General features: G+C 46.0%; 1 protein-coding gene across 1 annotated transcript in view; it reads right to left on the bottom strand.

The window, feature by feature from the left end:
• The window catches only part of relch (RAB11 binding and LisH domain, coiled-coil and HEAT repeat containing), a 47,840-nt gene continuing 29,144 nt past the window's right edge, over positions 1-18,696 (bottom strand). The window contains 11 exon segments of the mRNA XM_064949298.1: positions 1-1,288; positions 3,961-4,031; positions 4,241-4,329; positions 9,241-9,357; positions 11,065-11,113; positions 11,116-11,214; positions 11,388-11,451; positions 12,643-12,725; positions 14,857-14,956; positions 17,328-17,434; positions 17,697-17,776. Coding sequence (XP_064805370.1) covers positions 1,168-1,288; positions 3,961-4,031; positions 4,241-4,329; positions 9,241-9,357; positions 11,065-11,113; positions 11,116-11,214; positions 11,388-11,451; positions 12,643-12,725; positions 14,857-14,956; positions 17,328-17,434; positions 17,697-17,776 — 980 coding nt within the window. The 3' untranslated portion in view covers positions 1-1,167.

The raw sequence follows: 18,696 nt of genomic DNA, 5'->3' as shown, positions 1-18,696 counted from the left end.
AACCCGTTTTTGCTTTGTCATTATTGGGTATTGTGTGTAGATTGTGGAGGGGAAAAAAACAATTGAATCCATTTTAGAACAAGGCTGTAACATAACAAAATGTGGAAGTCAAGGGGCCCGAATACTTTCCAAATTAACTGTATAAGTACACAATTGTTTATTTCGTCTTTTATTATTTCATGACACCAATTTCAAATGTACATAATAATATGGGTACAGTCCTTTTCATTTCAGTGTATCATACAGTTATTTACTTGTAGAGCATATCCCAAAGAGAAGATAACAAAACCCAAATCAGAACAGCCACTTCAGATAAGAACCAGCCGAGACACTGCAACACGCAGAGGCAGAACGAGACAGGGAAAGGAGGAAGGAGGGAGGCATGGAGCGAGGGAATCAGTGTTCTTCATCTTCACATTTCCAACATAAACAAACTAAGCCAATGAATGGTAGTGATGATGATCATGTACATCATATATAATAAGACGACTCTGAATCAAAATACACACAATAAAGAGAAAAGAATGATAAAGTGATGTGCACATTTCTTTGGAGGAATAAAGTCTTAAGAGATAAATAAGTTATAAAATAGAGACTATCAAAACAACAATGAGAGAGACGTGACGAAATAAAGGCAGGCGATTTTGACTTCAAGTAGGCGATTCCCCAGAGCCATGAACATACAGATGTCAGTTAGTAAGCTAGTCCTCTCCATGTTGACACCAAAAGGTTCCGGAACAATCACATTCTGACATAGAACGCCACTAACATTCTAACTAGACTGGACTGCAACATTCATAAAGCTTTTGGTGCCGACATGGCGCAAGCTAAAATTCGAAATCAAACTCAATTAGGTGCATCTCAATAGTCTATAATGACTTCCTCTACTCTACTCGTCTTCTCTCCTTGAGACGAGGAAGTCACTTCAGAGTATTGATATACACCCTGGCCCTGATCGAATAGTTCAAAGCGCATCCTTCCTTCCTACCTACCTAGGGCTCAGCCAGATAGCTCTCCCCTTTCGAGTCACAGAGGAGTGAAGGATGCATCTGGAAGGTATTCGAACAGACCCTGACCTGGCCTATCACTGGTGGCTGGGCCAGCGCTCCCGGACACTGGAGGCTCATGGGATATGTAGTGCGCTGGGGCCCCAGGCGGAAGGATAGATCATTTCTTCCTCTGGAAGACGTTGGCCAGCATGGCGCCGGACGTGGTCAGCTGACCCATCTTACTCAGGAACTTGGTTTTAGCGTCTTCACCAACCAAACTAGCAGCAATGGACACAGAGCTACAGGAACAGAAACACAATGAACACGTTGGCCAGCATGTGTTCTCCTACTAGCACAGAGTTTGCTGATAACTACTTTGAGGGAAAATGTACTTACTACGACTGATATGTGGTTGTCCCACCTAGTGATCCTAAGATGAATGCACTATGTAAGTCATTCTGGATAAGAGCATCTGCTAAATCACTAAAATGTCAACGTGTACATTTTTTATAGAGCTTAGACATTGCATCATCCTCACACAGAGAGCTACAGTTTATTAGGTACACCCATCTAGTACTGGGACGGAACCCCCTTTGCCTCCAGAACAGCCTGAATTCTTCAGAGCATGGATTCTATGTTCAGACATGCTGTGGCTTTAAAACGTTACTCAATTGGTATCAAGGGACCTGACGTGTGTCAGGAAAACATTCCCTACACCATTACACCACCAGCCTGTACCGTTGACACCAGGCAGGATGGGGCCATGGACTCATGCTGCTTACGCCAAATCCTGACTCTGCCATCAGCATGACGCAACCGGGATTCGTTGTACCGGGTATTGTTTTTCCACTCCTCAATTGTCCAGTGTTGGTGATCGTGTGCCCACTGGAATGGCTCCTTCTTGTTTGTAGCTGATAGTGAAACGTGGTGTGGTCATCTGCTTCAATAGCCCATCTGTCACAAGGGCCCACAAGTTGTGCTTTCCCGAGATGCTGTTCTGCACACCACTGTCTGTTTGTGGCCCGCCTGTTAGCTTGCAAGATGTTTGCCATTCTCCTTCAACCTCTTTCGTCAATAAGCTGTTTTCGCCCACAGGACAGCCGCTGACTGGATGTTTCTTGTTTGTTGTACCATTCTCTGTAACCCCTAGACACTGTTGTGCGTGAAAAGCCCAGGAAGCCGGCCGTTTCTGAGATACTGGAACTCTCGCGCCTGGCACCGGCGATCACACCACACTCAGTCGCTTAGGTCACTTGTTTTGCCCATTCTAACGTTCAATTGAACAGTAACTGAATGTCTCGATGCCTGTCTGCTTGCTTTATAGAACAAGCCACGTGACCATTTTTGTGAACCGGGTGAACTATTAAGTACCTAATAAACTGTCCAAAGTGTATATATGAGTTATATTGGGCCTCGTGAGTGGCACAGTGGTCTAAGGCACTGCATCGCAGTGCTAGCTGTGCCACTAGAGATTCTGGTTTAGAGTCCAGGCTCTGTCACAGCCAGCCACGAACGGGAGACCCATGGGGCGGTGCACAATTGGCCCAGCGGGGGTTTGGCCGGCAGGGATATCCTTGTCCCATCGCGCACTAGCGACTCCTGTGGTGGGCCGGGAGCAGTGCACGCTGACAATGTCACCATGTGTACGTTGTTTCCTCCGACACATTGGTGCGGCTGGCTTCCGGGTGAAATGAGCAGTGTCAAGAAGCAGAGCGGCTTGGTTGGATTGTGTTTCGGAGGACGCACAGCTCTCGACCTTCGCCTCTCCCTAGTTCGTACGGGAGTTGCAGCAATGAGACAAGACTAACTACCAATTGGATACCAAGAAATGTTATATTGATGATAATACTGTAGAATGGGATATATTATATAATATATATATATTATATAACCTATAGAATGGCACATACTGTATTTTATATAGCCTGAACACAAATAATAAGTATAGAATGTTTTCCCTATAATCCCTATAATGTTTTCCCTATAATCTCTACAATCGTTCTCTCCCTAAACATACAGTGATTGACAGTGTCAACTGTGAAATGCTCATTTGTTTGCTTTGTTCTGCTCTTGTTTCAGTCTCTCAGTCCATCTATTTGGACAGGTAAATGGAAAAGCTGTTTCCTAAGCGTTAACAGTAACAGTCTCTACTGACTGACAGTTAGGAGAGTTCCTCTTCCCCCCCCCTGCCTAAATCTGGTTGAACAACAGCAGATAAAGAACTGTAGGGGAACAACTTTTCAACTAAATTTGGTCAATAGTCAAATTAAAGTTATGTAAAATGCTGGAGTTGAGTGCCGTAGTGTAGTAACATGGTTGTTGATCGATGCTTTGAGTCTAAAACAGACCCAACTCTTGTCAGCATGATGATGCTGAGAGATTCTATAGTTAGAATTAAACATGATGATTAATCTAACAACCTCAAAACAAGACTCAATATGACATTGGGGTGTGTGACTGTGTTGCTAGGCTACAGCCTCAGAGTTCAAGAGTTCAGAGGGTACACGTGTGCGCACATACACAGTTCTGTTTTTAACGAGGCAGAAACACATGTTCACAAGACAGCCACACTATGGGCAGTCTATAATAGTTGATTTTCACTACTCCCTAACCTCGCCCTCACACTATGGCTGAGTCCCAATGCTCTTTACAGGCTCTCTTCTCTCCTCCCCCTAACCTCCATTCCTTACCACTGTCCTGAATCTAAAGGCTGCAGTTTCTCTACTGTTAATGCAGTTAGGCTTACAGAGGGTCATATGACTGTGACCCAACAGTCAACAGCACTCATGGTGTGGGACGAAATCCAGCGGATAAAGACAAGGAGAGTTTGTAGAGTTTTGTGTGTGTGTGTGTGTGTGTGTGATTTTGAATGCTCCGACATAGAACACAGACATAGCACACAGGACTGTGATTGTGTACTGATTTACTGGTGGGCTTTAGTAGTGATTTACTGGTGTGCGTTAGTACTCACCCCTCTGCCTGTCCGATCCCTCTGTTTTCTACCTTTATCTCCCCCTCCTTGATCATGGAGCTCAGGATCACCTGCAACAGGAAAGGAGACACACACAGTGGAAAATATACCAGTTAGACTGCTGTGCTGTGGAAAGTATGCCTGGTGAGTGTCCCTCCTGGAGACAACATCACGCTGTGTGGTAAGTGGTCTGGGAATCAGCTGGTCTTTAACTGGCATGGGAAACAGGTCATTTGATGTAGTTTGGGAGAGCTACTGTGGTCAGTGTGTGTGTGTGTACCTCGTGTTCAGGAGATAGCTGTTCCATGTCGGTCCTCAGACACCTCAGGCCAGGCAGGAAGTGATTCACCATCAGCTCCTCTGAGATGACTGGAGCAGAAGGTCAAGGACCGGACAACTGAACACAACGTTAACTTACACTGAACACTGGACAACCAAACACCAACACACAGTTCAACACTACTGAACACTGGTCAACTGAACCGTTGTGAATGAGGTAATATTATGACACTAACACAGTTTAAAAACAAGTAAGATTAGTGAGGTTATATGACTACATTACCCAGAGGGCCACAGTAATTCCACTGCCTCGTCGCACACTGATGGTGTCACAGTACCAGGCTCTGATAGTGGGGAGTTTAGCCACTGTGACCAAAACTACACGAGACCCCCCGTATAGCCTGCGATATTCGCGCATTACCAAACCTCAGCCAGCTGGTATGAGTGAGTGTGTGAGGTGGCATGGAAGTCACTAGAGAGGTTAGGGAGGTATGTCGCTGTGCTGCGAAATACGCCGTTGAGGAGCCTCACTATTTTGGTAACACATTTAGGGAGGAACGTGCACGCATGCATGCACATGCCATATGCTGGGAATTCTGACCAAAGGCTTAGAGGCAGCTCTCCCTCTGTCATTTTCTCTTCTGGTTTCTCCGTCTCTCTGAGGCAGACTGTGGTCTGTAACTCGTCGTCTCTCTCATTTTCGCTCCCCCTCTCTGTGGGCTGTGGTCCATCTCTCTCTGTCTCCCTCCCTCTCTCTCTCCGCCCACTCAACCCTGTAATCAGCATACGGCCCCAAAATGGAGAGTTCATTTTCCTTTCTCAACTCTCCAGGGCATAAATACACATACAGCTAATGTATTCAACTTATTCAGTGTAATATATATATATATACATACACACACACACACACACACACCACACTGATTGAGGCAGGGTTGGTCGATTACAGCCCAGAACCACAAATAGTGAACTTTTAACCTAGTCTGACAACAGTAACCTCGTCTGACAACAGTAACCTAGTCTGACTACAGTAACCTAGTCTGACTACAGTAACCTAGTCTGACAACAGTAACCTCGTCTGACAACAGTAACCTCGTCTGACAACAGTAACCTCGTCTGACTACAGTAACCTCGTCTGACTACAGTAACCTCGTCTGACTACAGTAACCTCGTCTGACTACAGTAACCTCGTCTGACTACAGTAACCTCGTCTGACTACAGTAACCTCATCTGACTACAGTAACCTAGTCTGACTACAGTAACCTAGTCTGACAACAGTAACCTAGTCTGACAACAGTAACCTCGTCTGACTACAGTAACCTCGTCTGACTACAGTAACCTCGTCTGACTACAGTAACCTAGTCTGACTACAGTAACCTCGTCTGACTACAGTAACCTCGTCTGACTACAGTAACCTCGTCTGACTACAGTAACCTCGTCTGACTACAGTAACCTAGTCTGACTACAGTAACCTCGTCTGACTACAGTAACCTCGTCTGACTACAGTAACCTCGTCTGACTACAGTAACCTCGTCTGACAACAGTAACCTCGTCTGACTACAGTAACCTCGTCTGACAACAGTAACCTCGTCTGACAACAGTAACCTCGTCTGACTACAGTAACCTCGTCTGACAACAGTAACCTAGTCTGACTACAGTAACCTCGTCTGACTACAGTAACCTCGTCTGACAACAGTAACCTCGTCTGACAACAGTAACCTCGTCTGACAACAGTAACCTCGTCTGACAACAGTAACCTCGTCTGACTACAGTAACCTCGTCTGACAACAGTAACCTCGTCTGACAACAGTAACCTCGTCTGACTACAGTAACCTCGTCTGACAACAGTAACCTCGTCTGACTACAGTAACCTCGTCTGACTACAGTAACCTCGTCTGACAACAGTAACCTCGTCTGACAACAGTAACCTCGTCTGACAACAGTAACCTCGTCTGACTACAGTAACCTCGTCTGACTACAGTAACCTCGTCTGACTACAGTAACCTCGTCTGACAACAGTAACCTCGTCTGACTACAGTAACCTCGTCTGACAACAGTAACCTCGTCTGACTACAGTAACCTCGTCTGACAACAGTAACCTCGTCTGACAACAGTAACCTCGTCTGACAACAGTAACCTAGTCTGACTACAGTAACCTAGTCTGACTACAGTAACCTAGTCTGACAACAGTAACCTCGTCTGACTACAGTAACCTCGTCTGACTACAGTAACCTAGTCTGACTACAGTAACCTAGTCTGACAACAGTAACCTCGTCTGACAACAGTAACCTCGTCTGACTACAGTAACCTCGTCTGACTACAGTAACCTCGTCTGACAACAGTAACCTCGTCTGACTACAGTAACCTCGTCTGACAACAGTAACCTCGTCTGACAACAGTAACCTCGTCTGACAACAGTAACCTAGTCTGACTACAGTAACCTAGTCTGACAACAGTAACCTCGTCTGACTACAGTAACCTCGTCTGACTACAGTAACCTAGTCTGACTACAGTAACCTAGTCTGACAACAGTAACCTCGTCTGACAACAGTAACCTCGTCTGACTACAGTAACCTCGTCTGACAACAGTAACCTCGTCTGACTACAGTAACCTCGTCTGACAACAGTAACCTCGTCTGACAACAGTAACCTCGTCTGACAACAGTAACCTAGTCTGACTACAGTAACCTCGTCTGACTACAGTAACCTCGTCTGACTACAGTAACCTAGTCTGACTACAGTAACCTAGTCTGACAACAGTAACCTCGTCTGACAACAGTAACCTCGTCTGACTACAGTAACCTCGTCTGACTACAGTAACCTCGTCTGACAACAGTAACCTAGTCTTGACCCAGGTCTTGTTATTCTAAAGACGTATTCTGAGTCACAGCTATAAAAGTGAAATAAAAACACCCGCCCCTGAGCCCCAGCCAAGCCAACACTCTGCTCTGGGTACAGTTCTTGAAATGTCTTAAGTACATACTGCTAGGTGGACACATTTAAAAACACTTAATGAACTATTGCCCTCTTTTAGCTTTTCTGTTTAAATGCCCTGACTCAACTCGTTAATATGTAGCGGTTTGTCTCAACCATTAATAAAGGGTGAGGTAAGTTCTGTAAGTTAAGGACCCAGTAGCAGGGAACACACACACAGCTGATCACCATGGAGCTGATTGTGGTCTACAGGGAACAACGGGTGGAGCACTCCCCTATTGTCATCGATAGGGCTGCAGTGGAGAGGGTCAAAAGCTTCCTCTGTCTTTATTATCACATCACAGAGAACTTGACATGGTCCAATCACACCACCACAGTGGTGAAGAAGGCACAGCACAGCCTCTTCAACCTCATGCACCTGAAGAAATTCGGCATGGGCCCTTGGATCCTTGCACCATCGAGAGCATCTAGACCCGGCTGCATCACCGCCTGGTCGGGAAACTGCACCCCCTCTCAACTGCAAGGCTCTACATAGGGTGATGCGGATGGCCCAGTACATGACTGTGGGTGAGCTCCCTGCCCTCGAGGTCTTGTACACCAGGCGGTGTCTGAGGAAGGCCCAAAAGATAGTCAAGGACTCCAGTCACCCGGGCCACGGACTGTTCACTCTGTTACCATCTGGCAAGCTGTATTGGAGTATTGGGTCTCGGAACCAGGCCATCAGACTGCTGAAAAGCTAAACATAGTTGTCTCCCTGCACCTTACAGACTATTTGCACCAGAGAAATTATATGCACGTTAGAGATTATTTTCACTGACTACCCCCACAGCCAACACTGACACAAACACATCCAGAACTCATACATGCAGACAAAGCTGCTGTTCTATCATATAATATTGATTCCACTAGCCACTTTAGAATTGTACATACAGGTCCATTATTACTATGTATACACCTATTTTTGACTAATTTCATAGTTATTATTGATTCATGTACAGAATTGTTGAGGGAGCTAGCTGTTTATTACCTATGCATAGTCACTTTACCCCAACCTACATGTACAAAATAACTTGACTAACCTGTACCCCCACACATTGACTCGGTACTGGTACCCCCTGTATATAGCCTCCACATTGACTCGGTACTGGTACCCCCTGTATATAGCCTCCACATTGACTCGGTACTGGTACCCCCTGTATATAGCCTCCACATTGACTCGGTACTGGTACCCCCTGTATATAGCCTCCACATTGACTCGGTACTCGTACCCCCTGTATATAGCCTCCACATTGACTCGGTACTGGTACCCCCTGTATATAGCCTCCACATTGACTCGGTACTGGTACCCCTGTATATAGCCTCCACATTGACTCGGTACTGGTACCCCCTGTATATAGCCTCCACATTGACTCGGTACTGGTACCCCCTGTATATAGCCTCCACATTGACTCGGTACTGGTACCCCCTGTATATAGCCTCCACATTGACTCGGTACTGGTACCCCCTGTATATAGCCTCCACATTGACTCGGTACTGGTACCCCCTGTATATAGCCTCCACATTGACTCGGTACTGGTACCCCCTGTATATAGCCTCCACATTGACTCGGTACTGGTACCCCCTGTATATAGCCTCCACATTGACTCTGTACTGGTACCCCCTGTATATAGCCTCCACATTGACTCGGTACGGGTACCCCCTGTATATAGCCTCCACATTGACTCGGTACTGGTACCCCCTGTATATAGCCTCCACATTGACTCTGTACTGGTACCCCCTGTATACAGCCTCGTTATTGTTATTTTACTGTTTTTACTTTAGTTTATCCAGCAAATATTTTCTTAACTCTTTCTTGACCTGCATTGTTGGTTAAGGGCTTGTAAGTAAGCATTTCACAGTAAGGTCTACTACACCTGTTGTTATTTGTCACATTCTCCGAATACATTTGATTTGACATAAGCATTGTGCTGCACCTTTTATACCTGCTGTATGTGACGAATACATTTCATTTGAATTTGATTTCACACACACACACACACACACACGTTAGTGTTGGGTGAAGGATACAGCAACAGGAGAGAGCGCTGTAGGCCTCAAACAGCTGAGTAGCGATGTCTATCCTCTTACTCTCTGTAGCCTGGACGTTGTTACCCAACGCTAGTTTGTGGAGGTGAGGCAGCACAACTGGAAGACAAAAAACACACAATATCACTGTGTGTGTGTGTGTGTGTGTGTGTGTGTGTGTATTTGAGTCCATATGTGCATGTGAGTGTGTCTGCATTAGTGTGTGTGTGTGTATGTATGTGTCCATACTGACACTCGTCTGTGAAGTGTGGTTCAGCGTAGTGTGTATTATCAGTAGTACTGACACTCGTCTGAAGTGTGGTTCAGCGTAGTGTGTATTATCAGTAGTACTGACACTCGTCAGCGTGTGTGTATTATCAGTAGTACTGACACTCGTTCAGCGTTGTGTATTATCAGTAGTACTGACACTCGTCTGAAGTGTGGTTCAGCGTAAGTGTGGTTCATTATTATCAGTAGTACTGACACTCGTCTGTGAATCAGTGTGGTTCAGCGTAGTGTGTATTATTATCAGTGGTTCAGTACTGACACTCGTCTGAAGTGTGGTTCAGCGTAGTGTGTATTATCAGTAGTACTGACACTCGTCTGTGAAGTGTGGTTATTATCAGTAGTACTGACACTAAGTGTGGTTCAGTATTATCAGTAGTACTGACACTCGTCTGAAGTGTGGTTCAGCGTAGTGTGTATTATTATCAGTCAAGTGTGGTTCAGCGTACAGTGACACTCGTCTGTCAGCGTGTGTGTATTATCAGTAGTACTGACACTCGCCTTCAGCGTAGTGTGTATTATCAGTAGTACTGACACTCGTCTGTGAAGTGTGGTTCAGCGTAGTGTGTATTATCAGTAGTACTGACACTCGTCTGAAGTGTGGTTCAGCGTAGTAGTACTGACACTCGTCTGAAGTGTGGTTCAGCGTAGTGTGTATTATCAGTAGTACTGACACTCGTGAAGTGTGGTTCAGCGTAGTGTGTATTATCAGTAGTACTGACACTCGTCTGAAGTGTGGTTCAGCGTGTGGTTCAGTGTGTATTATCAGTAGTACTGACACTCGTCTGAAGTGTGGTTCAGCGTGTGTGTTTATCAGCGACACTCGTCTGGGAAGTGTGTATTATCAGTAGTACTGACACTCGTCTGAAGTGTGGTTCACACTGGAAGTGTGGTTCAGCGTAGTGTGTATTATCAGTAGTACTGACACTCTGTGAAGTGTGGTTCAGCAGTAGTACTGTACTGTGTATTATTATCAGTAGTACTGACACTCGTACTGTGTGGTTCACAGTAGTACTGACACTCGTCTGAAGTGTGGTTCAGCGTAGTGTGTATTATCAGTAGTACTGACACTCGTCTGAAGTGTCAGGGTGGGGGGGGGGGGGGGGGGGTGTAGTACTGACACTCGTCTGTGAAGTGTGGTTCAGCGTAGTGTGTATTATCAGTAGTACTGACACTCGTCTGAAGTGTGGTTCAGCGTAGTGTGTATTATCAGTAGTACTGACACTGTCTGTGTGTGGTTCAGCGTAGTGTGTATTATCAGTACACTCGTCTGTGTAGTACTGACACTCGTCTGAAGTGTGGTTCAGCGTAGTGTGTATTATCAGTAGTACTGACACTCGTCTGAAGTGTGGTTCAGCGTAGTGTGTATTATCAGTAGTACTGACACTCGTCTGAAGTGTGGTTCAGCGTAGTGTGTATTATCAGTAGTACTGACACTCGTCTGTGAAGTGTGGTTCAGCGTAGTGTGTATTATCAGTAGTACTGACACTCGTCTGTTAAGCGTGAGTAGCTGTGTGTTCAGCGTACATCAGTAGTACTGACACTCGTCTCTGAAGCGTGGCTCAGCGTTGGGTCCTGACACTCGTCTGTTAAGCCAAAGGTCCTGATGATCTCCATGTGTAGAGAGTGTTGGTCCTGGTACTGTGGGTCCTCCAGGAACGACGCCAGCTGCATCTTCACACGCTCCAACAGCTGGGACACACACACACATATTAATGTACACACACAAACACACATGCCAACATGGATACCCCCCTAATACACATGGACACAATACAAAACACACCTGTGCTCAAACATCTAACCCAGACTTGCTTAATGCAGGAGTGTAGTTTTTGCATATATGAGAATCAGCATGTCCATACCTCTTTTTGCGTGACCGTCTCCATGATGGTACCAAAGGCAGGGATAGTAGAGATCCTAACTGAACTATAAGCCAGACAGGAGTTAGAACAGAGCCAGGTCTCTGCTTTATTCAAACTACAAAATGCAGCTCAGAAGATAATATAAAACAGACCAACACCAACCAATCATCAGTGTGGATCATGTATGTTAATGCCAAGGTTAATGGTGATGTTAGATCATTCCAGTGTCCGTATGGATTTAAATAATATAATACACTAAATAGAACCAGGAGGATGCAGAGGAAGGAGGGATAGAGAGGAGAGAAAACGTCTCGTCTTCGTTGACTCACAATTCAGGGCCACTGCACAGTGTAATAAGAGCCGGGGCCACCCGACGGTCTATTAAAGCTTCTGACATGCCTCGCAGAATCAACTGGAAACGGTTAGGAGGGAGGGAGAGACGAAGAGGTTAGGAGGGAGGGGGGGGGGGCAATCGTCCAGGACCTGAGGGTTGGGTGGAGGGGGTCTGCTAAAAAGGGGGTGAGGAGGAGGATGGGGGGGTAGTGCATTACAGCTGAGCATGCTGGGATGATCTCCACATGCAGCCAATCAGAGCGCGAGTTGGGGTAGTGTAGCAGACTGATGATGCGATGAACATGATTGGGTAGATCATGCCAGAAAGGACAAAATGACCTATATTGTCAGAACTGATGATCAAGTACATTACATATTTTGTCTTAATTGAGGACTAGGTTACGATTAAGGTTAGAGGTAAGGGTTTGGGCTAGTGTTTAGAAAGCATCATACTGCTGTCCTTTCAAGCATGGTTATATAGTGACTACCGGGGTGTGGGTTAGTGTCGCACACTGATGATGCCTGGTGTTAGTGACAGTAAACACAGAACCGCACACGGTCGACCGCACCTCAACCTCTACAGGAAGAAAGACCTAAGAAGACTTTTATCCAGAGTCAGAGAGACCTTGAACCATCTAGGAGCACAGACAGGGCAAAACCCCTAAAGATACACAGTTTAGAGAAAGCACCTACTTTGGAATTGATTTATGTTGCAAAGCCTCAGTGTCCCTGAGTTTTGAGAAAAAAAATCCTAAGTCAAACCATTGACTCCTTTAACAATGGATGTATGTTTCCATACCAACTACAGTCCTGAAAGCTCTGGTGTTATTCAATATATATCCTCATGAAAGAGGTTAGGGTTCTTCCCGTGAGGTTGGAGGAGGGGTCGAGGTGGCCAGACAAGGCAGCAGGAGACACTTACATCTCAGGGTCGCTGGAGAGCGTGATGAGAGCAGGCACCACCCTCTGAGCCACCAGCGTCTCATTCACCCCCTTCACCAGCAGCTGTTTGGACAACACAGCCGTGATGTCACAGCCCAGGGGCGGGTGATGGACAGAGCCAGCAGTGTCATGGCAACACGCCGAGAGAGGGAGGAGAGGGAAAAAGGAAAACAAAAAGAAAGAAAGGAAGTGATATACAACAACAAGAAGTAGCAGCAGCGCCAAGGTAGGAACGCATGTCACGCACGCCCAAGCCCGCACGTAAACACACAGGTAAACAAACAAAAAAGAAAAACAACCAATAAGTGAGAAGCCAAGCAAACAGAGCTGCTGAACAGAGTTGGTAGAAGTTCCCCCTAACCAGTGGTCCAGAGTCAGATTTTTGTTAATGCCCTAATAGTCATGGTTAGGACTGGGGGCAGAGGGATCAGATCCTTGATCTGTGGTTAGGGGAGCCTGCAGAGAATGGCATGGGAAGGATATACAACTATGAGATGGTGATAGGGGGGTTAAGTGTCTATACCACTATGACAGTAAAGGGGGATGTCCATACCACTATGACAGTAAAGGGGGATGTCCATACCACTATGACAGTAAAGGGGGATGTCCATACCACTATGACAGTAAAGGGGGATGTCCATACCACTATGACAGTAAAGGGGGATGTCCATAGCACTATGACAGTAAAGGGGGATGTCCATACCACTATGACAGTAAAGGGGGATGTCCATACCACTATGACAGTAAAGGGGGATGTCTATACCACTATGACAGTAAAGGGGGATGTCCAAACCCCCATGACAGTAAAGGGGGATGTCCATACCACTATGACAGTAAAGGGGGATGTCCATACCACTATGACAGTAAAGGGGGATGTCCAAACCCCCATGACAGTAAAGGGGGATGTCCAAACCCCCATGACAGTAAAGGGGGATGTCCAAACCCCTATGACAGTAAAGGGGGATGTCCATACCACTATGACAGTAAAGGGGGATGTCCATACCACTATGACAGTAAAGGGGGATGTCCATACCACTATGACAGTAAAGGGGGATGTTCATACCACTATGACAGTAAAGGGGGATGTCCATACCACTATGACAGTAAAGGGGGATGTCCATACCACTATGACAGTGAAGGGGGATGTCCATACCACTATAACAGTAAAGGGGGATGTCCAAACCACTATGACAGTGAAGGGGGATGTCCAAACCACTATGACAGTGAAGGGGGATGTCCACAACACTATGACAGTAAAGAGGGATGTCCAAACCACTATGACAGTGAAGGGGGATGTCTATACCACTATGACAGTGAAGGGGGATGTCCATACCACTATGACAGTAAAGGGGGATGTCTATACCACTATGACAGTAAAGGGGGATGTCGATACCACTATGACAGTAAAGGGGGATGTCCACACCACTATGACAGTAAAGGGGGATGTCGATACCACTATGACAGTGAAGGTGGATGTCCATACCACTATGACATTAAAGGGGGATGTCCACACCACTATGACATTAAAGGGGGATGTCTATACCACTATGACAGTGAAGGGAGATGTCCATACCACTATGACAGTGAAGGGGGATGTCAATACCACTATGAAAGTGAAGGGAGATGTCCATACCACTATGACAGTGAAGGGAGATGTCCAGACCACTATGACAGTGAAGGGGATAGTGCTACAACACCTCCTCATCAAAAGTGTATTTTATGTAGGCCTGATTCCATTTCAATCCAATGTTTTTCCCTAGCTCCTACCTCTTTGATGTTCACAATGAAGGGGTAGGGGCTCTGGGAAGGGGCTAGGGATTAAAATGGAATCAGGCCCTTGAGGGGGAAGGCAATAACAAGCAGAGGCTGCTGCAGGGGAAAGACATAGGGAGGCATTTCAAACCAGTATAGTTCTGTTTGCATAATACAACTCAAAAACCTTTACAATCCAGTCAATGTTCCAACAATACTTATCTATTAAAACTGTAAGATTAAATCAGCAAGAAGACTACTTCTAGTCCATGACAAAACAGGTTTCAATAAAAACAGGTTTCAATAAAACATTTTAGATACAGCATACATCAAACAAAATACACTGTCATTCTTATATGGTAAAAACTATAAAGCATGTTATTACGTGGGCAAATTTGTGTGTGTGAAGGTGTGTGTGGCGCGTTGTGGCAGGGCGTCATACCTCAAACATGCGTGCGGCGGTACAGCGAACTAGAGCGGAGGTATGGACCACTCCGTACCATAGCACTGTCAGTAACAACTCATGGTACACTGGGTTAGCCCTGAGAGAGAGAGATGGTGTTGTAGAGAGAGAGAGAGAGAGAGAGAGATGGTGTTGTAGAGAGAGAGAGAGAGAGAGAGAGAGATGGTGTTGTAGAGAGAGAGAGAGAGAGAGAGATGGTGTTGTAGAGAGAGAGAGAGAGAGAGAGATGGTGTTGTAGAGAGAGAGAGAGAGAGAGATGGTGTTGTAGAGAGAGAGAGAGAGAGAGATGGTGTTGTAGAGAGAGAGAGAGAGAGGTGTTGTAGAGAGAGAGATGGTGTTGTAGAGAGAGAGAGAGAGAGATGGTGTTGTAGAGAGAGAGAGAGAGAGAGAGAGAGATGGTGTTGTAGAGAGAGAGAGAGAGAGAGATGGTGTTGTAGAGAGAGAGAGAGATGGTGTTGTAGAGAGAGAGAGAGAGATGGTGTTGTAGAGAGAGAGAGAGAGATGGTGTTGTAGAGAGAGAGAGAGAGAGAGAGATGGTGTTGTAGAGAGAGAGAGAGAGAGATGGTGTTGTAGAGAGAGAGAGAGAGATGGTGTTGTAGAGAGAGAGAGAGAGAGATGGTGTTGTAGAGAGAGAGAGAGAGATGGTGTTGTAGAGAGAGAGAGAGAGATGGTGTTGTAGAGAGAGAGAGAGATGGTGTTGTAGAGAGAGAGAGAGAGATGGTGTTGTAGAGAGAGAGAGAGAGAGATGGTGTTGTAGAGAGAGAGAGAGAGAGAGAGAGAGAGAGAGATGGTGTTGTAGAGAGAGAGAGAGAGAGAGAGAGAGAGAGAGAGAGAGATGGTGTTGTAGAGAGAGAGAGAGAGAGATGGTGTTGTAGAGAGAGAGAGAGAGAGAGATGGTGTTGTAGAGAGAGAGAGAGAGATGGTGTTGTAGAGAGAGAGAGAGAGATGGTGTTGTAGAGAGAGAGAGAGAGGGATGGTGTTGTAGAGAGAGAGAGAGGGATGGTGTTGTAGAGAGAGAGAGAGGGATGGTGTTGTAGAGAGAGAGAGAGGGATGGTGTTGTAGAGAGAGAGAGAGAGATGGTGTTGTAGAGAGAGAGAGAGATGGTGTTGTAGAGAGAGAGAGAGAGATGGTGTTGTAGAGAGAGAGAGAGAGATGGTGTTGTAGAGAGAGAGAGATGGTGTTGTATATGGTGAGAGAGAGAGATGGTGTTGTAGAGAGAGAGAGAGATGGTGTTGTAGAGAGAGAGAGAGATGGTGTTGTAGAGAGAGAGAGAGATGGTATTGTAGAGAGAGAGAGATGGTGTTGTAGAGAGAGAGAGAGAGATGGTGTTGTAGAGAGAGAGAGAGAGAGATGGTGTTGTAGAGAGAGAGAGAGAGATGGTGTTGTAGAGAGAGAGAGAGATGGTGTTGTAGAGAGAGAGAGAGAGAGATGGTGTTGTAGAGAGAGAGAGAGAGAGATGGTGTTGTAGAGAGAGAGATAGAGAGATGGTGTTGTAGAGAGAGAGAGAGAGATGGTGTTGTAGAGAGAGAGAGAGAGATGGTGTTGTAGAGAGAGAGAGAGAGAGAGGTGTTGTAGAGAGAGAGAGAGAGAGAGATGGTGTTGTAGAGAGAGAGAGAGAGAGATGGTGTTGTAGAGAGAGAGAGAGATGGTGTTGTAGAGAGAGAGAGAGAGATGGTGTTGTAGAGAGAGAGAGAGAGAGATGGTGTTGTAGAGAGAGAGAGAGATGGTGTTGTAGAGAGAGAGAGAGATGGTGTTGTAGAGAGAGAGAGAGATGGTGTTGTAGAGAGAGAGAGAGATGGTGTTGTAGAGAGAGAGAGAGAGATGGTGTTGTAGAGAGAGAGAGAGGGATGGTGTTGTAGAGAGAGAGAGAGATGGTGTTGTAGAGAGAGAGAGAGAGATGGTGTTGTAGAGAGAGAGAGAGAGATGGTGTTGTAGAGAGAGAGAGAGAGATGGTGTTGTAGAGAGAGAGAGAGAGATGGTGTTGTAGAGAGAGCGAGAGAGATGGTGTTGTAGAGAGCGAGAGAGATGGTGTTGTAGAGAGAGAGAGAGATGGTGTTGTAGAGAGAGAGAGAGATGGTGTTGTAGAGAGAGAGAGAGATGGTGTTGTAGAGAGAGAGAGATGGTGTTGTAGAGAGAGAGAGATGGTGTTGTAGAGAGAGAGAGATGGTGTTGTAGAGAGAGAGAGATGGTGTTGTAGAGAGAGAGAGAGAGAGAGAGATGGTGTTGTAGAGAGGGAGAGAGATGGTGTTGTAGAGAGGGAGAGAGATGGTGTTGTAGAGAGAGAGAGAGATGGTGTTGTGTAGAGAGAGAGAGAGATGGTGTTGTAGAGAGAGGGAGAGAAAGGGGGTAGAGAGACGGAGGAGATCCAAGTAAGTAAAAGTAAAGAGTTTATTACACGATTGTTGCCTATTCATTCTTACTAATGTGTGTGTGTGTGTGTGTGTGTTACCCCAGCTCTACAAAGGAGGCTTTGAGGCTGTCCAGGGGGGCATGTGAGAGAGACAGTGTCGTCATGACGTCCTCTAGAAAACCAACAAGCAGCTTACGATCCTCATCCTGCAGGAAACACACATATTACACACACACACACACATTATATAATATAATATATTAATACATACATTATTAATACATACATGATGTAAAATACACACATTATATAATACATGAATACATACATTATATAAAATACATGAATACATACATGATATAAAATACACACATTATATAATATATGAATACATTATTAATAGATTATATGCTGATTATCTACAGTTATGAGAAAGATGGGTGGCTGGCCAACGACAGACATGTTTACCTGATTGTAGCATGTCAGTACTCCTGTAGCATAAATGGGGACAGTAGCCTTGGTCAGAATACCATTCCCAGTTAAAGCATCTAGGAGAAACAGAATACAAATACTTCATACATTTGGGTGTTGTGGCCCTTAGCACTGTATGAGGTTCCAATCTCAACAGTGGAGAAGATGGAAAGAGGAGTCACAGGCTACTTAAAGAAGTGGTTCGGAGTTCCACGATGCCTTACCACCATAGGCCTCTATGGAGATGGTGTCCTCAAGCTGCCCCTCACCAGTCTAACAGAGGAATTCAAGTGTGCAAAAACCAGGCTCCAGATGACACTGAATGAATCTCGAGACCCAGTGGTGAGCAACAACGCGCCGACCCTGGCAACTGGGCGCAAATGGAGGCCAGGAAAAGCAGTCCAGGAGGCAACAGCAGCCCTCAGACATGCTGACATTGTGGGTCATGTTCAGCAAGGAAGAGGAGGCCTTGGGCTAACTAGCCGTGCTGCTTGGAGTAAGGCCACTGCACCAGAGCGGCGGAAGATGGTAGTGCAGGAAGTACGCCATCAGGAGGAGGCTGCAAGGAGGGCCAAGGCAGTCTCTCTTGCCAAACAGGGACAGTGGACTCGATGGAACAGTGTGGAGAAGAGGAAGATCAGCTGGAAGGATCTGTGGGCCATGGAAGCGAGGCGGTTGAGCTTTTCAATCAGAGCAACATATGACGTCCTTCCAACACCAGTTAATCTTCACCAATGGTATGGTGAAGATCCGGACTGTGCCCTCTGTTCCATGCCAGCCAACCTCAGGCACATTCTCACAGGGTGTAAAACAAGCCTCACCCAAGGACGCTACACTTGGCGTCACAACCAAGTCCTTAAAAACCTTGCGTCCGCCCTGGAGGACAAGCGAGCTGCCACCAACTCCCTACCACCCACAGCAGCATCACACTCCTTACGGACAAACTTTGTCCGCAAAGGGGTTAAACCACCGAAGAGCGGCTCTACACCATTAGAGC

This window comes from Oncorhynchus masou, chromosome 30 (assembly GCF_036934945.1).
Source record: "Oncorhynchus masou masou isolate Uvic2021 chromosome 30, UVic_Omas_1.1, whole genome shotgun sequence".
NCBI lineage: Eukaryota > Metazoa > Chordata > Actinopteri > Salmoniformes > Salmonidae > Oncorhynchus > Oncorhynchus masou.
This window is presented reverse-complemented; position numbering and strand designations above follow the sequence as displayed.